Source organism: Sinohyriopsis cumingii, chromosome 9 (genome assembly GCF_028554795.1).
Source record: "Sinohyriopsis cumingii isolate HCF-2022 chromosome 9, ASM2855479v2, whole genome shotgun sequence".
In the NCBI taxonomy this organism is placed as follows: domain Eukaryota; kingdom Metazoa; phylum Mollusca; class Bivalvia; order Unionida; family Unionidae; genus Sinohyriopsis; species Sinohyriopsis cumingii.
In genome coordinates, this window is record NC_142969.1 from 59,559,848 (window position 1) to 59,585,681 (window position 25,834).

At 37.1% G+C, this 25,834-nt stretch overlaps 1 protein-coding gene across 1 annotated transcript in view; it reads right to left on the reverse strand.

Moving 5' to 3' along the window:
• The window catches only part of LOC149791896 (uncharacterized), a 198,587-nt gene that overhangs the window by 166,659 nt on the left and 6,094 nt on the right, over positions 1 to 25,834 (reverse strand). The window contains exons 3-5 of the mRNA XM_089969492.1: positions 21,492 to 21,659; positions 15,565 to 15,672; positions 8,926 to 9,003 (exon numbers count right to left, since the gene is read on the reverse strand). Of these exons, the coding sequence (XP_089825618.1) occupies positions 8,926 to 9,003; positions 15,565 to 15,672; positions 21,492 to 21,659 (354 nt within the window). The remainder of the gene's footprint in view (positions 1 to 8,925; positions 9,004 to 15,564; positions 15,673 to 21,491; positions 21,660 to 25,834) is intronic.

Below are 25,834 nucleotides of genomic sequence, written 5' to 3' on the forward strand. Positions count from 1 at the left end.
GCACAAAATGCAAAGTGATCCAAGAAGAACAAATAGTTATGATGTACAATGCAGATCTTCATTAAATATCCATCCATGTCTAAGATATAAATGTTGAAAATCACTTAATCATCAGGTTACCCTTATTAATCCAGACACAGATAATGGATTTAACATTACAAGCACTGTTTGACCTAAGATATTCTGTTGGTTCAAAATTTTAAATGATTGCTATCGTAAATTTTGCAAGAACATAGAACTGATGACAAAAAGTAAATGCATCATATGGCCTTAAGTTTTAACTTAAAATGGCGACATGTCAATACCTGGGTTGACTCTTTTGAGGCATCCAACTCCATCTACAACATACATGCAGCTGAGCTAGCTGCCTCCACACATCGTATGTAAGCAAACACATATATGAAAAGCAGCATGATAACATTATGAAATGAAAGAATTAAGCCATTTTTCATCATAATTTAAAAATGATAAATTTACAATTATTTGACAAGATGATGACAATTGCCTGAAAAATTTCCCCAAATATAATTTTTTTCAAATCTCACATTTTTTAATATAAGATTAGATGATCATAATGGGGTATTTATTGATGTGTAAATTTTACCTAATCACTCACAATGTAAATAAAGTCCAAAGGACTTTATGTAAACCTTGTGAATGATTAGGTAAAATCTACACATTGATAAATACCCAACCATGATCATTTCATCCTTGTAATTCCAATTTACTTCCTTCCTAACATCAGATCAGGAGATTTAACGAACAAAACATTCACTTATATGTACATCAAAGTTTTCTTTCATTAGCCTCTCAACTGCGATTGAATATATAGCCCTATCTTTGCTAGCCAAGGTTCACTGATTCTTTATAGTAATACTGGGTAGAATGTCATAGCGGGTCATGCCAGTGATATACTGTTATGATCATTATTTTCATATTTAAAAAAATGGTTTTTGCTGTTAAACTAGGAATATTCCTTTATTTTTAAAATTACGCTTGCGTATGGCACATGTTGTTATAGCAACATCATTATTTTCTACGCAATTCGATCTTTCAAAAGCAAATTCGTGTCCATTTTTAGTGTCATCCCTTGGTTGACATATGACCCTGACCTTTAATAACCTCTGCTGTAACATGTTGTCGAGGTAAAATGCAATAATTTGCGAAGATTGGCATCTAAAGCCTACAATATGCTTCTTCGGCAAAAGGGGTAAGTGTTGGAGTGCAGGAAGGTCTGTGCAATTACATTGTTTTAACTTCTAATGATCGATTTTAAGCTGTGGCATGTCATTTTTTATCAGAAATCACCGGAGTGGGTGGGTGGGAACTTGTTGTTTTTATTATTAGTGTGTAAGGTGTTGATATAGATAAAACTTCACATCAAATGATCTGGTAACAGGGAACCAATAGTTGTTCGCAGAATTTATCGATGTGTAAAAAATTCCAGATCAGTATCATGTGTGACCATTTACATCCAATCAAAGCATAGAAAACGCAGTCAATTGATAAAAATTGGAATTACTGATGCATTTAATGATGATTTATCATAAAATAAAATTTATTAAAGTATTAATAATAATAATAATAATATCTGCAATACAATATCTGCTCAAAAACAAAGTTTGACAGTTTGACATTGTATCCAAAAAGTTAACTTGGAAAATTGCAAAGCAGCTGGTATGTGACTGTCCATTCAGCCAGATGAAATAAGAATTCTTCATTGTTTTGGCTTATTGACTCTGAGGGCCTTACTTTCAATCAAACCTTTGGTTACGTTTTTTTCATGAATTTACTACTTTGACTATAAAATGGTATATCTCTGATAAATATGTGACAGTCCTAACCTCAATATACTTTTCTATGCTATTTTTATATACCCCAGGGAGCAGTGGTCATAGTCTGAACCATTCCATTTACGAAAAGTTACGAACGTTTCTGCTAAATAACTCTTTAAATGATCAGAATACTGCATCTCTCACATTTGTTATGGACACTGTAAATAGCATGTTCATCATTTGTTTATTTGAAAGTTTCATTTGTAAACTCATCCACATCATTCACTTTATCATCTCTACTTTCAAACAGATGAAAAAGCTTCTTTTATTCATATACAAACAAATCTAAAACTATAATCTAAAGTGTCTACCACATGAGTGTACATGATCTGTTTACAAAGTAGTTCCTAAGACACTAATTTTAGATGTGCGTGACATGCAGTATGAAGCTGTGCAATATGGAGAAAATATTGCATGATTCTGACAATGTAAATGGAGAAAAGAATGAGCATATAATAAAAGCACACACATACTATACCGAAACTCACATTTCAGATAATTAAACAGATGGCAAAACATTTACAAAACAAGATGGTCTATTACAGTATCTGATTACTCAATTGCACTTACTAAGCATGTTTTTTTGCAGTCACTTAGTAAGCATCTGTTTTTTTGTATTCACTTGGTAAGTATCTGTTTTCTGGCAGTCACTTAGCATCTCTTTTTGGCAGTCACTTAGTAAGCATCTGTTTTTTGGCAGTCACTTAGTAAGCATATGTTTTTTTGCAGTTATTCTACAGATAAAGCCCTTAATGACCAGATTAAGCATTTAAGATTAATAAAAGTCTGAGGTTTTCTTAGGTTTACAGCAAATTATCTCTACACAAATTCTACACACACTCATGTTTAAGTAGGAAGTAGGCATTTATTTTAATGAAAATTTTACAATGTTGTGACCTGGAGAAAGTATTGTGTCGATTTTACCTGTTTTACTATGGTCTGATAAAAGATAAAGACATAATTACTATGCATAGTCTCCTTCTCATAATTAAACTCATCCATGTAGCTGATCTAAACAATAGCGCTTACGTTTTGAGAGGTACTAATTAATATGTACAAATCTCACTCAGAGATGTTGCCAAGATTTTATCCAAAGGAGACAACTCCTGCTTGTAATTGGAATAAGGGGGGTAGCTGAAAAATGGTGACAGTGGGGGAAATGGCCATAGTTCAATATTTACCTAACAGGGGTGAAGAAATCCATTGTTCATATCGTCTAAGTCAGAAATTTGTTCTTACAGATGAGCAACTTTTGCAAGGTTACTTGTCACAGACGAGTAAATTTAAATTGTGGCTTGACTTGAGCAATGCTTACACCAAGCACCATTCATACTTACCAGTGAACACCATAAGGATACATGATATATTTATGTAGTGTATGCTGATATTTATCGATCAGGACTGAAACCAGCCACACCTTCTATGGATATAACCAACGCACGCAGACAGTACTGATTTAGGCCATATCTTGAATGGTTACATCAGAACAAATTTTATGGCAGGAGGATAGGGCTGCCAAGAGCAATCTGTTGTTTTGAACCAATTGCTGGACTCCTTGAAACCATCATGTGCAACTGAACTGGATTTTTCTGGGAATGCATCTAAATGGTTCATTTTCTTATAAAGTTACAGCCAAATGGCAAAAAATCTAATAAAAAGTCAACAAAACTGGCTAAAACTCAACTGGACTAAGCCAACAAAATAAAACACGAGTCCAAAGATTCTTGGCAGCGGGAGTTACCTTGCCTCAAGGCTAATGAACATTTTTATATGCACAACTTCAAACAAATTGTGCATCTCTTGAAGTGCATGAATTCATACAAATTGTCTAAGATACTGATTACATGAGCTATGTACAAAGTCCAAAATCCAACTGAAATTTTGTCTCTTTGAGGGTAATAAGCTCAGCCAATCAGATTAAGATCACTTTATAAATATGTTAAAATATTTACTCATAATAAAACTCATCCAAAAACTTGATAATACAATACTGATCCAGTCTGATTAAAATCTGATAATAAAATATTACTGCTGGAGAGCTGATAAGCTGCACCAATCACTATGTCGGTATTGGGACAGTGGGAGGGTAGGGAAAGGCCCACAAAACCTCCCAACTGATTGACAATTCATCCACAGCACAAGCTTCTGGGTCTGGAATGGGAGAGATGAAGGTGAGTAACTTGTGATTCCATCTCATTGCAAAAAGGTCAATCATTGGACATCCCCAAAGTGTGCAGATCCGAGCGAAGCTTGATTGAGAGACCATTCTATGTGATGTACTTGGCCTCTTCTGGATAGTGTGTCAGCCAAGACAATGAGTCTGCTAGGAATGTTTCTGATTTGTATGTTGATATGGAGGCTGTCACATCAACATAGAAACTACAAATATCAGAACACACAGGTCGGGTGATTTGGAGCCCCAGTTAGAGGAGATGGGACACCATGGCCAAGTTGTTGGACATAATGAGAACCATTTTCCCTGAGAGATGATCTTCCCAGAAGTGAAAGGCTTTGATGATAGCCTTCATTTCAAGGATGTTGATGTGCAGAGGCCGTTCCCTTGGCTCCCACATGCCACTGATTGTTGTGAAGTTGCAACATACGCACTGGCATCAGTGCATACCATTATTTCTGCTTGGGGCTGCCCCAACAGGATTCCTATGGTCAGCCAACCTAGTTTGCTCCAGTGACATAGGAATGATTGAATCTAATGTGTGATCATGACTGCTTGATCAAGGGGTCTCAAAAATAGGCACCATAATGCCAACAATGTCATCTGTAAGGGGCACATAAAAAAGACAGCCAAGCAGGATCAGGTCCTTGTTGGAAATGGACTCAACGAGTTTGATGATTCTGAAAAAGTGAACGCAAGGAAGCTGCACCAGATTCCAGTTCATTAAGAACGTGATATCCAGAAGTTCTGGGATGCAAGTAGGTCTCACTATTCCCAGTTCACTAAAATGCCCAGATGTTCTAACTAAGAAAGGAGATCATTCCTGCCATAAAGTATGACATAATTTACCATGTGTTTCTGGAGATGTCGTCCAGGTATGTTGCCATCAATGTAGATAACTCTGAAATGAACAGAGAGATGACGCAATTCATAATCTGAGTAAAAACCTAAGGGCTGATTTTGAAGCTAAAGCAAAGAATGGTGTGAACTGATGGATCGTGTCACAGTAAGTGAAACAGCAAAACTCGCAGGAGACAGGGTGGATACGGATGTGAAAGTATGCATTGGTCAGGTTGAGACTGACAGCATACTTGCTCTTTCTTACAGACAGGCATATGGATCTTCCCATCTCCAGCTTGAACTTTGGAGCTGCAATGAATTGGCTGAGGTGATTCAAGTTAATGATGGGCCTCAGCTTGTCATTTGCTTTCCAAATTAGAAACAGATGTGAATGCAATCTCCACTGCCTGTTTTGAGACAAGTGACCATATCTCCTATCTGCCGGGACTTACGTAAAAAGGAGAGAGGAGGAGAGGGGAGTGCATTGGAAGAATTGGATGCTCTTCAGAAATGATCTGGATCACCAACCCATTTTAAGGGAAGAGGGAGATCTAGTGAGTCTGACAATGCAGGAGTTGGCTGGCTACAGGTAAATGGGAGGTACATCAATGCTTACAGTTTGGAGGCTTAAAGGCAGAGAAAGTCTTTTTCTTTACAACTATGTATGATTAGGCTGTGGCCGCCTAGCATTGGATTGGGATCAGTATTTCTGTATATCCAACAGTGGTAATCTTATGTCTCGGGGGCTCTGAGCATCAATTTGAACTGGTGGGGGCTGAGATGGTCCAAATGCTTGTGTGGGAGAAGCAGCAAGTTGCAGAGGCAGTTACTGAGCTGTCTGCCTCCGAACTTCTTTGAATCATCCTTCAAAAAGCAATGGAGACCCAGATGGGTGATCCATAAAGCAAGAGTATTGTGCAGTTTAAGCAATGTTGACGACAGACATGCTTCCCATCGTATTAGGTCTAAATTGGCCAATCTTGTTAAGTATGGTGACCTGCTTGGTTAAGGACACAAGCAATCCTGGCTGTCGCATCCCATGAGTAGGCATGGCTATTGTTGGACTGTTCAATGAGCTGGAAGATTGCCAGTGAGGCCAAATATAACACAGAGGATGTTCTGATCCAGCTTAAACAAGGCATGGAACAAGTTCTTATTCACTTTGTACTACAATGGAGCCGACAAGTAGATGGCTGCCAAATTCTTGTTGGCAGTCAGAAGGTCAATACTTAAGCTGCTGGAGAGTGTCTGATACCAGCAAGAGGAGAAAATCACTGAAACCTGGCTTTCTGAGAAGGATGCCTTAGAGTTGCCTGGGTCGCAAATCCGACCCGATAGCCAGTCATTAATCTCTTTAATCTTTGCTGATTGGGGAAGAAGCCAGAAAGACAAAGATGGCATCTGATCCTCCTCCCCATGACCAAACGATACCTTGACTTGTAATCCTGGGTAGTGATATGGGTCGGAGGGCATTCCGAAATGGCCAACCCCCAATAAGTTTCTTTATGGTAGCTTGAATGCTGAATTCTGTCTGCTCCATAGTTGGAACAGAATATGATGGACTTGCTGTTGTCTCAGCGCATTTACTGTGTGATGGGTCTTTGCCTGGGTTGGCTTGTAGCTATGCATATGTCATGCCAGGTGGCATCAATGACTCTGGCAGGTCGAATTTGGCAAAGTCACTAGCTCTCCCTTGAGGGTTGGCACTGAGTAATCGAAAGTCCAGAGAAGCCGACCCTACCAGCTGGTGTAAATGGTGTGTGGTTGGCCTGGATGCTGGCAATCACTAGCACTGGCTGAACAGACAGATTTCTCATTGAAATCTCCGTTATAGTAGTGATAAGATGCTGATGGCACAACTAGATGGACACATCTATCATTAAGATCTCCATATAAACTATTTGGTTGGATCATTTCATAAAAAAATGTCCCCATGCTGGGACAGCTGGACTGCCAGTGTTGACTAAATGGCTGGTGATGTCATTACCGCCGGTAAGGATGCTGCAGTTTTAAGAGTTTGATCCAATGGAACTGGCTAGAACCCATGCACCCTGATTTACAAGACTGAAGGCCATGCTCAGGCACGCAGGGGGATTCATGTGCAGTGGGCTGCCTAAAATTTGGAGAATACCAATGTGTCCATAGAAGCAAGTGAAAGAAAAATGGGCAAAATTTCACCAGATGTAAGGAGGTGCATTGTCATTTCCTGTACCAGACAATGCATTTGTTCTAACGACAGTTGAACCCATCGTGTATCCTCTCCATCCCCTGAAGTAGCTGTGGCCATGGGTTGCAGCTGACAAACTTTGGTAGGTTTGGAGGCCAGTGTCCCCCACAAGACTTCCCACAGAAGTGGATTTGGGGTGAAGGCTGAGGACTTCAGTGCTGTCCTTTCTTGATTTTGACCTCTTTTATTTCCCCCTGGCTGTATTTTTATGCACTGCTATCCAGGTGTTCTCTGAGCACATGCTGCAAATTTGACAAGGTGATGTCGAAGTACACTTCATGCATACACTGCAGGGTAATGAATATCCTCCTCTGCACTGAATTTCTTGCATTTCAGACATTTGGAAGACATTCCAACGAAATGACAAACAAACAAATATTAAAGCTGAAACTAATAATGTATTTGAAATTATTAAGTCACTAAAACTCTTGTACCTAACAGAGTAGTTTAAGTGTTGAATCAGAAACCAATGGCACTGTTATGAACTTATGCATAATGCTTAGTTAATAACTAAACACAAGACTATCAAAACAGCAAGAAATACAAAAAAACTAAGCATAAATATCAAGCAGAACTATATAATTATGCTAACAAAAGCTCCATCATGAACAGAGTAAGCAAAACAAGTCAAAGTCAAGCTAACTCAAAAATGACCTTGTATCGATCAGCAATAGTGTGGTGGAATGGGAGTCTTAAAAGACCAAGTCCCAAAAGGTGACAAAATTACTCAAATATTCGCAGAAATTTTAAAATAATGCATACAACATGCAGTAGAATGATATATCCAAACAATAAATCCAAAAGGAGTGACGGAGTGGCCCACAGGAACACAAAAATGGCTGGATTGTCGGAGGATGAACTTCACACAGTGTGTTCTTTGCACCAGAAAATCTAAAAACTGGCGGTGCTGAGGGGGAGGTCGTGGGCAAGAGTTACTGCCCTTTGTCTATCGAAATAGGCAGTATAAGATGGTTTTCGTCTTTTAGTATGGCTGGATTCGCAAGTAATAGACTAATAGTCATAATGAGATAGGTGGCTAATATTCCAAACATAATGCAGTTGGGGTACATATCTGAAGGAGAAATGTACTTTCAAGACTGGTACCAACATTCCTACATGAAATTGTTTCTTGTTGCACTGGTTTTAGAATTAGGGTAGGTAGGTTTTTTAAAAATATTTTATTATAATGATTAGTAAACATGAACACTTCGAGCACTGGGCTAAACCAGCTCAGTTAGATGCACATATTTATTGATTGGGGGAGGGTCATTTTGTTTCTTTATTAATGGTTTTCTTTTACTCTGGGATGAAAAGGAAGTTGAATTATATCATCTTAATTACTAATAATTTCAGCCGGTGATTTACTTAATAATTTACTAATGAATCATCAGTCACACGACTTCTGCCATTGACTACGCATATTCTGTTTGGAATTACTTGAAATGTGGATGGGGCTTACATATGCATGTCAGCTGTATGTCACAATTCCAAATTCTGATGTAACTTTTCATCTATTATGATGTCATGGTGAATTCCTATTTTACTATTTTACTGTTATCACTGGTGTGTGCATTCACATTCTAAGCACAGAAACAATCTACATTACATTTTTTTAGTTTCTTGACAAAGAAACAGAGGGGCACCAATGAATCTCTTTACCTGTATAACAGAATACAATCATACAGCATATATAATAAAAAGAATCCAAGCAATATAATCTGAAAATCCACTCATGCCTCAAATCAAGCAACTCAATCACTACTCATTCATCAGATCTGTAATGTTTGGATCTTATGATATATTCAACATAACCACTATATAAAAGGGATCATCCTCCACATTCTTTATACCTCTAAACAATTGTTGTCAAGTTCAATCCAGATGGAGTTATGGCTCAGATCCAAAACCTCTAGTGCTTGAACCAGTCTCTGGAAAACAAATTAAGAGTTAGCTCCCTTAAAGGAATCCTTGATAAATTTCATAACTATTTATGGAAAATTGGTAAGAAGGGAACATGGATGAAAAGGATTCTTTCGTCTTCAACATTAATAAAACATTTTTTAAAATCTTTTTTGTGATAAGTTCTGGTAAATCTGGTTCAAACAGTGCAAAAATGACAATCATATATCTCTGAATTGGTGAATGGTGTTACCTCTGAAATATGTGTTCTACCAACACTTACAACTTTAAAAAAATGTAACAGGTACAATACCAAATGTACTGGGAGTGACAGAATTTCAAAATGGCCATCCACTGCATGAAACATACACCTTAGCCTTCCTTCATATTCTATATACTCATTTCAACAATTGAGATCACATCTGCCAAATCAGCTTACGAGTATGTTTTTATTCAAATAATAACGAAATAGAAATTATTCACATAATGGACAAAATATCACAAAATAAATTACCAGAGTTCCATCAGCTGTGATAACTACCATATTAGATTTTTCAATGTTCAATTTTTGCAATTCAATGTTTTTTTGTTCTCAGCTGGTATCTGCTGTACAAGAATATTCAACACTTGTGAATAGGAGTTGAATTAAATATACTCTTTCTGTTAGTTCATGGCTGCATACAATAATGTGCAAGTAAAAACATACTTAATATATTCATATCAAAAGTTGTTTCTCTATTCCTCTAACTTTGATAAGAAACTTGTACTTGCAACTTTTATACATATCTAGACTTTTCTCTTTCAAGGCATGAAGTACAGACCACAGGAATAAAATGTATTACGAAGTTCCAAGCCAACAAGTAGTCAAAAACAATCCTTGTATGTGTCATAATAGACACACACACACACACACACACACACGTGTGTGTGTGTATGTGTGTTATTGGCTTACTGCCATTGTTCAGCATATGAGAGACACGACAGACCATACATGGTGGCCAGTGTAGCCAGTGAAGGAAGAAATCTGGAAAAACTAATGACCTATGGAAATAAACTGGCAAGCTTTCTCACATAACACATAGGCTGAGCCTAAGACTTGAACCCATACATGCAGAGGTGAGATGGCAGCGATCAAAAAAGGCAAGTGCTTTAGACATATATATAAAACCCAACTCTTCAGAATTCTTTAGTAATCTTTTGGCGAGTGCATGAATGCATGGTTATTGGTATTTCAAGGTGAAGAGCCAGGGCACTATCACAAGGGGATGGTCGACTGTTGGTTGGATTGTGGTCAAATAACCACAAGAATAGCTATGTTGTTGTTGTTGTTGTAGGGTTTAATGGCATTTTTCAGCACACAATAGGCTATACATGGCGGCCAGTATTAATGGTGGAGGATGAACCCAGGAAATCCCCGGAAAGAACCACTGACCCACGAGAAGCTACTGGCAAGCTTTCTCACATACGCACATTGGACGTATCTGAGACTCAAACCCACGCAGACAGAGAGAATAGCTATGAAAAAGTCTATAAATGTTCAACAAGAAGGATATTTTATTAAACAATTAAGTATGTATTTAAAGGTTGTATGGAAATATAGAATACATCAAACTTTATAATACTGGGTTGTTCCTTTTTATCAACATAAAAACAAATATTGTTGTATGAAAAATACTCCTTAATTTGACTAGAAATTACAGGGCAGAATGTTCATACCCGTGTCTTCTTTGCAAATCTTATGCAGTGAGTGCACATTCAAATTTTACTATGCACCTGGGTGTAAGGTTTACGAACTAGGTGGACCATCAACCTAAGTTGGTTGTGCAACAACCTGGTTGGGTTGCTAAACAATGTTAAACTAAAATATACTAGTCAAATAATAAAGATCACTCTTTTTACAGGTTGACTGTTACTTTCTCTTCAAATTCTTCCTTATATTACATAATATTTGTAACACATTATGGTCGGAATCCAGGTGGTCAGCCCAAACAGGGGCTGACTATAGAAGTACTGTCATGATTATGAATTAAGGAGTTTGTAATATTACCACTGTAATTGTGTTGAGAGTATTTATAGTCTTAAGCATTTGCTTCTTACCCACATTGAACCATCTGTGCTAGTTGATTGTACCATGACAAAGATGGGGGCCCCGAGTGGCCAAGTGGTCTAAAGCGTTCTCTGTTATGGATCACTGCGATCTCACCTCTGACTGCATGGGTTCGAGTTTCAGATTCGGCAAATGTGGGTATGTGAGAAAGCTTGCCAGTAGCTTCTCGTGGGTCAGTGGTTCTTTCTGGGGTTTTCCACCATTAATACTGGCCGCCATGTACAGCCTATCATGTGCTGAAAAATGGCGTTAAACCCTACAACAACAACAAAGACACATTATGGGATATAGCGAACATGTATGTGGCTTTGTTGATGATAACACCACTTCAGAAAGTCCCACACCATGATGCAAAGGTCTGAGGACTGGAGTTCTTGTCATTTGAGATAAGTCACCACTGTAGAGTTGTCAGACAGAATGAAAACTCACTTGCCATCCAAATATTCCTGCCATCAGTGAAAGGCTTTCACAATGGCTGTCTTCTCTAGAATTACTTATATAAAGATGTCATTCTGGGAAGAGTATGCACCGCTGACAACCCAAATGATGGTAGTAGGTGGGCTCCCCATCCTTCTTTACTTGCATCAGTACAGACTGTAATCTCAAGAGTTGGACATGTAGATGTATACCCACCATGAGCAAAGTTAGGTTGCTCCCAATCCCGCAGATGGTGCCTCAGTGGGATACAGATGGTGAGAGGCAGGTCCAGTGGGTCAACTTTAAGGCTCTATTCATGTCAAGGAAACAGTAGCAATGGGCGCATAAGAAGGCAACCTAAGACCAATAAGTCCGCTGCCGCACTGAGCAAGCCTAGAAGGCGAAGGGATTACCAAGCAGAGTGAATTTCATCAAAAGTAAGGTACTACCATGGGTCACATTTCAATGCCAGAGGGAGACTAAATATGTTGCATGTGTCCTTAACTCATACCTAGGTAAATAAATCACTGAGATGGTACTAGGTCAGAATTTTTCCTTGCTGATAACCCTTGTATCCAATCTGGACTTCTCATCATGTCTTGTTAGATGTTGCTGCAGCATATCATCCAGGTAACTCAATGTTGCCACAACAGAAATGGCCCAGATGTGCAATTTCTCAATTCGTTAGATAAGTGAAGACCCTGGGGCCATTGTTGAGCCCCAATGGGAATGCACTGAACTGGTATACAATGTTGTAGGCGAATTGCAGGAATGTCTAGGGAGCATGGTGAATAGACATGAAGGTATGTGCAGTTATGACAAAGTCTCCCTCGTGGATGGCATTCAAAATGTGCTGTGGTGTTTCCAGTGGGAACCAAGGTACATGGATGAATGGATTGAGGGAGCTTAGGGCAATGACCAGATTGTAAAGTGTCATTTGCCATTGGGACCAAGAAAAGATGTGGAACGAACCCACTCAGTACTATATCTGCTTGGCATGCAAAAAATATGTTACTTTCGATGGGAAAGCTTCAATAGGACAGCTTTCAGAGGTCTATGTTGATTTTTGTTGATTTCCCATACTATCTCTATAGAGAATAAAGGCTGTGCTCTTAGCTTGGCTGTATAGTTGTCCTCCGGGAAATAGCAGGCTGAAGGCACTGAGTTGCATTGTGCCAACTGGAATGGCAGCTGCAGTTATGGCATTGGCCAAAGTGTGTTGAGCAGCTCTGTTCAGTAATCGAGCCATTCTTGAGACTGACTCCCATGCTTGCCGAGTGATTCAGAGTGGGATAAGATAAGGTATGTACCATTGGTTGGAGTCCAACAACGAAATCACAGCAACTATATATCTCACTAACTGCCAAGTGTCAACAAAGGTAAATCAATCCCTATGCATGGAGTGTGACTCTGTCATCCCCAAAGTAGCAATACCACTGTCAACTACTGGGGTTCCGAATAAAACATTGGTGGGGTGCAAAGGTAGAACCACCAACGAACAGATGATGAAAGCGAGTCAGAATGTCTGTAACTTGCCAAGACTGCAAAAGTAACTGAAGTTGGAATATACCATTCCTTCACAAGATCAACAGATGCTGAAGCTCTGGTACATGTTGTTGATGGAGTGGGAGGAGGAAGACAAAGCTCCAGAGGTGGAAGACATCCTCAGTAGAGGCTCAAAAGGCTGAATCTTCCCATGCCATTGGATAGTGCAGAATATATGACAGTCCTGCAACATCATCTTGGTTGTTTGAGGTTAGGCTAAGGTCCCCTGTAATGCATGAGACTTAGCTGGCAAAGAATGACAAGGTCTGTTGCACACTACACTTGTAGAACTCCCTAAATTAGAAACCATGAATGACTTCAAGCCAGTAAAAATGCTCTTCTCGTGGCAGAGGGTAGAGATATTGCAAAGCAACGTCTATTGAGGTGTGTGGAACTATTCATGGCATCATACTGAATGATGTCTCGAGGTGGTATGAGAGTAAGTCTGGTCCCTGCACATATCTGCAAACGTCAGGCTCAACATAATGGAAGCTGGCTGTTATTGATTGAGCCCGTAATATAGATGTTTGGCCCTTCATCATATCTTGTATATGGCCTAGAACAGTTGCAAGAGAAATAGGCCGTCATTGCGAAAAGGATATCATTAGGATCATCAGTTTGGATGGATTATGTTATGTTTGATCCATGTAATTTATCATCAATATGTCTGCTGAAAGAGAGGGAACTTGGCTGTTCGTTAGCTCTGTCTCTTATGTTGAGGGAGTCAGGTTTATACAAAATAATGTTATCAGTTGGATAAGAAGGGCAATATAATCTGTACTTTAAACATTTTTATGGAAATTGACTTTGACAAATTAGCAATCTTGCCACATCTGTGTTTATGTGAACTTGATCCAATTCCAACATCATTGCTGCTTGAGTACTTAGATCCAGTACTGCCTTCACTAACTGATGTTATTAATACCTCTCTCTCATCCGAGGAATTCCCATCATTTTTCAAAACTGCCATTGTAAAGCCTCTGCTGAAGAAACCAACACTAGACCAATTGTACGCTGGTGACACCCAAATATATAAATCTAGCCACCCGACTGAAGTTGATGCAACTATCCAAGGTGTAGAGAGGTGCATTTCTGATGTGAAATCATGGATATCATGTAACAAGCTGCAGATGAATGATGATAAAACTGAGGCCATTCTGATCTAAACACAAAGACTTTCTCATTCACATCCTTTACCTCAAACAATAAATATCAGCAACACCAACATTGAATTCACACAATCAGTATGAAACCTATGTGTTACTCTGGACAGTTCTGTCACATTGCACCACCATGTCATGAACATATGCAAGGCTGCATATCTTAAGCTGAGACACATCAGCTCAATTCGCAAATATCTTTCAACTGATTCCACTAAAACACTTGTGTGTTCATTAGTACTTTCAAGACTGGACTATTGTAACTCAATTCTGTCTGGTTCATCTCAATATATGCTAGAGAAACTTCAAAAAGTTCTAAACACAGCTGCTCGAATCATACCTTGAGTACCACGATCAGAACACACCTTACGGCTGCTCTGTACCCTACACTGGCTATCCATTCGATCCAGAATCAAACACAAAATTTGTTCTCTGTGCTACATTTCACTGTCAGACTCTAGTGCAACATACCTATCCGACCTCACCCATGTGTACACACCAGCAAGATAATTACACTCATCTTCTGACAATTGTATATTCATTATTCCCACTATGAATACAAAGTCATATGGACAGTGTTCTTTTGCATACCAGGGCCCAGCAACATGGAATGAATTGCCCACTGAACCTAGACACAAAGACACAGTGATCCCATTCAAGAGTGCTCTCAAAACTCACTTATTTCGACTGCATGAACAAACTTAAAGACCTAATAATGTTTCCTACCTGAAATATTCTCAACATGTTTTTTTATGTTTTCTAATTTCATGATGTTTGTTTTTGTAATCATATCATTATATGTTTTTTATCTTATAGATGTTGTCTAATGTTGTAAAGCACTTAGAGCTTCTAAAAATTAGGCGCTATACAAAGTCATTATTATTATGAAACTATCACAAAATACTTGATGAATTTCATATATTTTCCAATTAAGTCACAAGGTTACAAAACTTTGTATCTGTAGTAATATCACATGTTCTAGAAAACAATCAAAATTCCACAAACTCTCACCAGCCCTTATGGGAAATAAACTATTCCACACTGTAAGAAAATTAGTTGCATAAAAGGTTGCTTAGCGCTTCCTCCTCACCATATGACCCTTCATTAAAGCAAGGTTCCTGTTGAAAGTCAAGTGTGTCATGGACACCATTTCATTAAGCAGGGTAGTAAATTATCTGTATCATATGTTTCATTATCAGACAATCTTACTATAAGGCAGCATCATGATGAGGCAGTTATGTATATTCAAGTATAATGACAATTCTTAACACGGCTGTGAGTAAATTAATTTATATACAGCACCACAACATTAAAGTATTTAATCGTATTATGAGGTTTACTCAGAGATCAGTATATCTTACCAGAGATTCATCTAGTTTTATTATACTGTTGAAGCTAAGGAAGGCAAACTTCAAACACTCCCAGGACATCCCAGAACTTCGGTCCCCTCCACATACCTCAAACAAATCCTGTAATCATAAGGTAAAAACTAGATAACCATGAAGTAATGTGAAATTTTTGCATTCCATTGAGAAAGAGCTATACTTATCAGAATTCTCCCTAGGATGACACTGCAAGGTAGATGCATTACACTTTAGTCTTGAAAGGTCACGCCGGTGGCCTAAAGCAGTTAGAAACAGGAGGTTGTGAGTTATAACCCTGGCTAACATACCAAAGACTTATAAATATGATACTAACAAATGCCTCACTTGGCACTCAGCATTTTAATTTAAGAGGTTAGTGTTAGGACTGCTCGGTCTGGTGTCAGGATAATCTGATTGGGTGTGACATCATGTTACATGTCTGCAGCATCATGCCCCAGTGCTAGACATCACTATAAACTGCCACAATGACTGAATAATTATTAAAGCTGTGTTAAAAATCCAAATAACATACACACACTCAACTGCTGCAATGTTTTCTTACCTCCACTACACCTACATCACCTGTTTGCAATGTCTTTACTTAGGCAAAATTAATTTTCTAACTAAACAATCTCAGACTATTTAATTGACTTTGCCACACATTCTTGTTTACCAAAGCAATTTTGGTTAGAATTGCTAGTCACCTGATATGAAATCAACTTGAGTATTAAACAAAAAAAAAAACCTCAATGCCAATGTTTCCAAATAACATCAACCATTTTCCTCCATCTCTATAAGCTAGACTTAACTCTCAACAATTCTACTAAGAAAAACTAAAATTTATTTGATGAATAAAACTGTATCATATAATTCAGTAATATTCCCCCAAAATTCCTGCTTCCAATTTGCATGTCCAGCATGTCATCAACAGTTCATAAGGGAAATAGCTAAAGTGTTCCCAATATGTACCATTACACTATAATCCACAATGTGGAAGCAAGTGAAACAGGTGCAGAGGTTAAAAATTCCTAAAATTTCCCTCACCCAGTCAGGCAAGCACTATAAAGATCCACACACTCAGTCAGGCAAGCACTATAAAGATCCACATACTCAGTCAAGCAAGCACTATAAAGATCCACACACTCAGTCAAGCAAGTACTATAAAGATACACACACTCAGTCAGCCAAGCACTATAAAGATCCACACACCCAGTCAGGCAAGCACTATAAAGATCCACACACCCAGACAGGCAAGCACTATAAAGATCCACACACTCAGTCAGGCAAGCACTATAAAGATCCACACACTCAGTCAGGCAAGCACTATAAAGATCCACACACTCAGTCAGGCAAGCACTATAAAGATCCACACACTCAGTCAGGCAAGCACTTTAAAGATCCACACAATCAGTCAGGCAAGTACTATAAAGATCCACACACCCAGTCAGGCAAGCACTATAAGGATCCACACACTCAGTCAGGCAAGCACTATAAAGATCCACATATTCAGTCAGGCAAGCACTATAAAGATCCACACACTCAGTCAGGCAAGCACTATAAAGATCCACACACTCAGCCAAGCAAGCACTATAACTTTATTTGTATCTATGTTCAAACATGTGTGGGATAAATCTAAACAACATTTTGGAAATTAACATAAGACAGGTCTATTTTTGCACCATGCACTGAACTCATGTCTTAACATCCTACTTGGAATTATTGGCCTTATGTAAAGCAAAACTCCCAAATCTTGAATATCTGGCCTTATTATAATTGTAAGGTGAATAAAGGCATGACAATATGTTCAAATTGTATGTTCCTCTTATCCAGCTATATGTGTGCTTAACATATACATTTTTAGAGAGAGCAACTGTTTTACCCATTATTAAGATATTTTTGAAAATTTTAACTGATGCAACTTTTTTGAAATTGAGTTTTAAATTAAGTAAGCCAGTCATGTAATCCAAACCGGAAGACGCCAACATGGCAGACGTTAGAGACATCATTCTAAAAGCTCAAAAATATGTTACACTGCACAAGTATTTCAACTTTTGGACCAAAATCGACACACCATATAACAATTTCATAACTTTTAAATCACCAGATTTGTAATTTAAATAAGTCGGTCACTAGCTTAGAAGGTACAAATTTCTGGGCTGCAGCGTTGGCAATTGTTAGCACTGACCTATAAACTTAAAACATGGATTCAACCCTTCATATTCTTGAGTGTCGTCAAGTTTTGTTGTTGTTGGGTTTAACGTTATTTTTCAGCACACGATAGGCTATACATGGCGGCTAGTATTAATGGTGGAGGAAAACCCGGGAAATTCCCAGAAAGAACCACCAACCCACGAGAAGTTGCTGGCATGCTGTCTCACATACCCACATTAGCCGAATCCGAGACCCAAACCCATGCAGACAGAGGTGAGATGGCAGTGATCTGTAATGGAGAGCGCTTTAGACCACTCGGGGCCCCATCAAGTTTTGTCTTGACTTTCAATTTACTACCCAATTTTCAGGTACAAGAATGCATGCAACTGAAACAATTAACAGTAACATGCATTTTAAAAATTTTTTTTGGCTGGATTGTCTTTTTCTTTAAATAAATTAGTGCAAGGTGAATTCTAAGATACATTCGGGGATGATTTACCCCAAATTTCCAAAGATAGGAAAAACATGGGGATACATATTTTCACTGTCTTTTTTATTCCCTTGAAGAAATGTAGAAATATCAAAACGTTTAATTAATTTAAAATACTGTGAAAAATGCTAACATATCTGCAAATTCCCCTTTGCTGACACTGCAGTCCTACAAATGCTGGAAAACATTTTTACATTCTTTTTTTCAAGAATTCAACTTCTCATCAGCTCCTGGTATAATATCTTAGGGTTTATGGGGGAAACAAACTTAAATATGTAATAATGAGACTTCAGTAAATCAAAAAAATAGAAGATGTAATATTACCACTTAAAATTGCCTATTTCAAAATATCTCAAGTAAAGCTATTACTTGCCCAGTCAGGAAAGCACCATAAAAATCCACTCACACAGCCAGGCAAGCACTATAAAAATCCACTCACACAGCCAGGCAAGCACTATAAAAATCCACTCACACAACCATGCAAGCACCATAAAAATCCACTCACACAGCCAGGCAAGCACCATAAAAATCCACTCACACAGCCAGGCAAGCACTATAAAAATCCACTCACACAATCAGGCAAGCACTATAAAAATCCACTCTCCCAGTCAGGCAAGCACTATGAAAATCCACTTGCCCAGTCAGGCAAACACTATAAAAATCCACTCTCCCAGTCAGGAAATCACTATAAAATTCTATTCTTCCAGTCAGGCAAGTACTATAAAAATCTATCACAGAGTCAGACAAGCACTATAAATTTTGAAAATTCAATAAATATACAGGTAAAACATGTTATAATGTGATTCGTAATAATGAGATTCCGCTTATAATGTGATGGCAGCATGACTCCAATTTTTTAATTCAAGGTGACCCATCCTTTTAACATCTTCAATATATGTTCTCAGAATAGCTGATTATTTGTATCCCCAGCAGACTTTTTATCCCAGCACTGTGTTTAATGTTTTAACTTCACCATGCACTGTTTATGCCATATTGGCATGTATACAATTCAAAACTGAAGTATATTTGATGTCGGATGAAACCCGGCGAACAAAACGAACTATATACTGTATGATCAAGACGTTAAAACTGATGACACTGAAATTTAAATGCACATTTTCTATGGAAAAGATTTTCAAAAAGTTTTTTAACGCTTTCCTGATTATATTACGATGTTATTCTTTGGACCCTGAGCATCACGTTAAAGTGGCTTTTCCCTGTATTTTATATTCATCTGTTTTATCATTGTTTCCATTAATTTCAAACAAGTATAATTTCATTGGACAATGACAAGAACTGAGCAATAGCACAATGATGTAATAATATTATCAGTAACCTCTCCCATATTTGCTCTAGTTCACTATTGTCAGTTTATGCAAGACTGCATTAAAATTGTCAAAAGTCACAAGTAATTACATTTTTGGCTTGCAAATTTATATATTCAACTCAAAATGTGGTGCCAACAACAGAAAAAGTATCTGGTTCATCGCTTGCATTTACAGTGGTGACTTTGTTTGCATCATGTCAGCACCACATGAACACAATGAAGATTTTAACTTGCACTGAATGAAATACATATCTTGATTTCAAATCATAGACTCCACTGCACTAACTTTTAATGTCTTTAAAATAAAGAAGTCTCAGAAATAGTGCTTCCAAAATTATTGCAATGACAGAGTGATAATTTACTTTGATGGAAGTGACCTTAAGTGTGAATGTTTACTCCACTACAGTAAATGCACTAATATTACATGGCAAAAGGTTATAAAGGATTAGTGGTGCAGAATAATGGGGTATCTGCATTACCATATAACAAAATACCCTCTTTACCCAAACCAGTTTCAGCATTTAAACAATGAAGGTGGTGCTCTACTATTTCGTATTTTGCATAGGGTTAGAATTTTAAAGAGAAAGAATTTCCCTGGGGTTCCTCACTGGTTATACTGGCTATTTAAAAAAGACCTTGTATATCTTAGGTATTGTTCAAAGAACCTTTAATTCACTTTTTGGGGGTTATGATTGATGGGTCTAATATGGGTTATAGAGTATAAAGCTTGCCCTTACTCCAGGTGTACATCTTTCAAAAATGATTTTCACTTCCTGGACTTGGAGGTAAATTGTATTAAAAAAGAGCGGATAACTTTTATTACATTTTATATGTGTAGTAATTCATCCACTGCACTTTCAGAAGCTGTTATTGTCTAGTTGGACAAAATTCATTTTCTCTATTTTAATAGGTGCTAAAGGTAGTGTACTTTAGACTAGTTCAAATGCAAACAACTTCACCATACATCACTCTCTCAAAAGTACATAATAACTGGGCTGGATTTTCAGTCAGAAAACAGAAGATAAATCCACTTAACATAATCAAAAGAAGAGCCACCCAAACAACCAGCTTTTAAAAATCAAACGCAAAATATGGAAAATTACAATTTTGTATTAAATCAAAACACGAATCTAAAATGCATTGATGATAATCTAGTCAATCTATGTTCAGAATTTTAACCTATATTATGGATATTTTTAAATAAATATATGAGGTATCTGAATATATGCTGGCTATGTGACTAATATATTTATTGATACTCATCAAACATCTGTCTTTACATATAGATTACATATTATTTGTAGCATCATCAGTGAAAGAAGGTAACTCTTGAGCACGTGAAACAAAGGCAGACGTGCCAACCCTGACAAGTCCATCTCAGTAAGGCAGTTGATTTTTTTCTGGAAGATTGCAATTAAATTGTGATTTATTAAAAGAAATTAAATTTTTTTTACAATTTTAACCTTTGACAGATATTAATAATTTAAATAAAGAGAAATTCACAAAGTATCTTTCTTTTCTAATATAAAGCTCTCCCCATCATAATAAACTTCGTTATGGACCCCTAGACCAATATCAAACAAATGCTTTAAAATTTGTATATCAAGTGTATGTTGGACGAAAGACAAAAACATGAAGCTTTAATTACATCTTTATTTCTTTCTTTTTTAAATTACTATTTGAGAAAATCTGATTATTCCCAATATACCCCCATTCCATACATATGTGGTTCTTTCTAATCAGCCATTCATTACATAACAATATTCTCATGATAACAAAGTTCCATAATAACATGGGAAGCAGTTACGGACCCCAAACTACTATTTTATAACAAGGGACAGCTGTATGCTATTAATTTAAAAAAAACTAAAGTAATACATAAATATATCACAGATAAAAATGAAAAAGTTAAACACAGTTTTCTTATTAAACTACAAACTGGTATGAACTTTTCACCTTTAGAGTCTGAAGACTTTTTGATATTGTTAGAGTAACAAGCTGGCCTCGTAGAATCTGCAACCCTTCCAGCATATGAATTGGAACCTTTTTAACCTCCAGGGATTGAAGATTCTTGAACCTTGAAATCTGAATGGGCGCACGTATTGTATATGTTCCATGGATGACCTGTAAACAAAATTTAACATTCAATAAGAATATTTTTTATAGGCATTAATTGAGAAATCAGAAGACATGTAAGTGTCCCACCTGGTAGTCTTAATGCATACATAAGTCTTGTGTCCCACCTGGTAGTCTTAATGCATACATAAGTCTTGTGTCCCACCTGGTAGTCTTAATGCATACATAAGTCTTGTGTCCCACCTGGTAGTCTTAATGCATACATAAGTCTTTTTCAGGGTGACTGGTTTTCAAACGTTTTAATGGATTTTCCATTTTCTGTTAAGTTTTAAGCACCTTTCCAGTACTTTTTTTGGAGCTCAAATTCAATTACTTTTCAAGACCAAAATTCAATCACTTTTCAAGATTCTGCGAATCCTGTTTTCATTAAGGACCAACTAGAGATCATGAAACGTCTTTAAATGATAACCACATATCTATACAACCATCTGTTTGGGAGGAACAATAATTAAAAGAAATTCAAGATGGGCACTACGGTGTTCATACTTGATGTCAGATCAGCATCATTTTTACTTATGACTAACTTTTTTCTTTTTAGTAAAAATACAATGTCAATATAACCATTCACTCTGGTCATGTAATTATAATAAGATTTTTAAAGATAGCTGCCAAAGTGGCAATATTAGTTATCAGACTTGCAATGTGTTCATTTAGGACCAACAAAAGATCATCTGGAGACAAACTAGTGACTTCAACCATCCAATCAGGAGGAATAGTGATCACATGACTTTCAAGACAGCACCATAGCAGACCGTATGTCAGAGCTGCATCCTTTTAATTTAGGACCAACCAGACATGACAGGAAGTCATGGCCCAAATATCATGCCTTGTGCACTCAGAAACCAAATTCTGATTCCACCTAACAGCAGATAAATTCATCCTCACCATCAAGCAGCAAAAGTCAATGTTGCAAATACTAAAAAATTCTGTATTACCAAATCACCAGTGGTTACTGAAGTCTCTGAGAGAAAAAAATTGATCTTGAATTTAAAAAAATCCTCAGTAAAATAATGCTTTTATTTTCTGGGAAAATTCAATAAACTCGTACACTTTTATTGTGACCATTCATCCCTGTATACAAAAAGGTTTTAAAGATGCTTTGCTATTATTGCCATGGCACTAACACTACCCAGTTACTGAATAAAGCCTCCACTTTCACTACAAAATTTACAGCCATGCTAAAATATTTAATTTGACTGAAACCTTTAAAGCAAAATAACTTTTTGGTCTTTTCAGATTCACTTTCCACGCTGAAAGCCTTAAAAAAACCTAACTTAAATTTATGAATTTGTTGTTATCCCAAATCTTAAAGAAATATGATTAGTCTCATAAATTATGAAATGAGTATTCCAAACTGTTGACTGCCCAGTCACATGGGTTTTATGGGTAATACAAGGGTAGTTACCAGTTCCTGAAAGGAAAGTTCTATATACTGACTTCAAATCAGTATATTCTTTGTACCATCCCTCATATGGAACAAATCACAATCTGCGATCAGCATCCCTCATATGGAACAAATCACAATCTGAGATCAGCATCCCTCATATGGAACAAATCACAATCGTGAGCATCGTCCCTCATATGGAACAAATCAGTCTGAGATCAGCATCCCTCATATGGAACAAATCACAATCTGAGAGCAGTATCCCTCATATGGAACAAATCGCAAAGACAAGATGGTATTGTGCAGTTCATGTGCCTGACAGACATAGCTATCTTGTATGTACCTCCTAAAGGGTTAACTTTCACTAGAATGCATATCATGCTACATCCATCAACAGAAGATATCATAAGAACTCCTTAATGAAAGCAATAATAACAAGTTTTTCAAGACAGCCTGTAAGGTGACCATTCTTGATGTCTAAGAGGCATCTTTTTTATTTTTTGACCAATTAGAGATCATATTAAGTCTTCTGCTGAAAGAAATTTTCACAATACAACCATCAATTCTGGTGGAGTAGCACTATCAAAATTTTCAAAATTACCATCGTGCTGAAGAAGCATCATTTTCATTCAGAGCCAACCAAAAATGATAAGAGGTCTTTCAGTGAATAGCTCATGTAGCTATGGCCACCCATCTGAGAATTATCAATAACAGTACAATGTTGCACACCCAGCAGGCTCACAGGTTTCATGCAATGTTTTGTCCTATGTCACAAATATTGACCTTGTGCACATACACACATGTCCCAAGTTTCTGTCAGCTAAAAAAGAATGTAAAAATTATGCCTAGAGCTTTATGTTAATGGATGTCCATCCATGTCTCTGTTGGTGATAGCAATGGCCAAAGTTGCAAAAGGTGATCAAACTCTAATATGGAAATGAATATCTATTTTAAAACAATGTATCTGGTAATGAAAACAGCCAGGTTTATGTTATGACATTCAAGTCACCCTTATAGTGAGGAAGATTTATTTTGCAGTTGAAATAATGCAAGAAGACAATTTATGTAAATGCAACATTTTTCTTGTCATTTAATTAAAGAAAACAAAGGTATTTATTATAATACATGCAGGTAAATAATGTGTAAAGTTAAATGAAAGCAGGATGCAGAACGAAAAATTCCAATGTACAGCCCATTTCAGGTTAAATTGATATTCAAACATGTCTTCATAAGTAACATGACCATAAAAAACACTTTTATTGCAATAGTGTAAGTGTCCATGAAAAATATGATATTATTATATGCTCATTTTTTCCCCCATTAACTTTACATTGTCAGAATCGTGCAGTATTACCCGATATTGAATCTGCGCGACAATACACATATAGCATTCACATGCATAAAGGAACTACTTTCTATTATAAACAAACAATGGATGCAGACGCCAGCACTTTTGATTTGTACACTTGCGTAAGAGGCTCTTTACGTTGTGGCTGTTTAAATTTGTTTCTGAATGAACTAAAACAGATGTTTCGTGGACTGCCACATACCAGCTGCTTTGGCACATTCCGCGTTGATACAATGTTATGGATTTAGGCTAGCTACAGTATATAACAGATGCAAGATAAGGTCCTTACAAATAATATACAAGTGACAAGTCATATACAGTGGAACCCCGCTATAATGCGCCCCGCCATAACGCGAATTCGGATATAACACGGTCGTAGCATGGCTCCCAAAATTTCGTATATTCATTCACACATGGAGAAAAAAAATTTGGAGAAAAGTAAAAAAAACAAAACAAGAAATTAACTTCATTTTGGGCATGAGATTAGTTGTGACTTTTAAAATAATATGATCGTGGCATGGTTCCTGAAATTTGAAATTCATTTACGTGTATTTTTATCGGACCGTGAAAATATTTGTTTAACGTACGAGAAATAGTGTGTAAAACGTTTATTATAATTTGGTGGAAGAATTCGCGTATGACTTTTAATAATAAACGATCGGAACTTAACAATTTATCCAGGTTCTTTAAGTGATTTTGGAGAAGTGATCGTGTATGAATTCTAAAATAATACGATATATATAACGTACGAGAAATAGTGTGTACAACGCTTGGCTTCTGAAATTTATCAATTTGAACAGGTTGTGGTGAAGCTCCGTATTCTACTCTAGAAGAGAAAACTGGTTTCATTAGGTTTTTGAATTGTTAAGCCGAAGTAAACATTATCGGAAGTGTTACTTATTACGGATCCACGAGTAAAGCCAGTAAATCGTCTTTGTGATTGTCTTCCATGAAATCTGTATACAGTCATTGCTCAAACAATAGCCGACATGGGCTTCTTATTTAACTGCAATCACAGCCAAGCAGCAGACAAAGCTGTGGTTGATACAAGAGTCGCACAATTTAATAAACATCAAAGGACGAAAGCCGCCAACATGTATGCTGTGCTTGGCGGTGTGATCAAACAACAAACAGTTGAAAGTAAATAATATCCACTTTATTATCTGTAAATTAAAAGGGTATGAAATTGTACATCCGTTCAGCTTAATTTTGTTTTATATAAAAAGTGATTCGTAACCACTGCAGGCCTTCATTACTTAGTTATCGAGCTTTATCTGTGTACGTTGTTTGCTTATATAAAAAAATATTTTACTGTTATGGAAAAGCAAGTTCAAAAACGCAAGTCGTTTTCTGCTAAAGAGAAACTGTATGCCCTAGATCAACTAAAGAAGGGCAAACAACAAACTCAGCTTGCCAGAGATCTAGGAATCA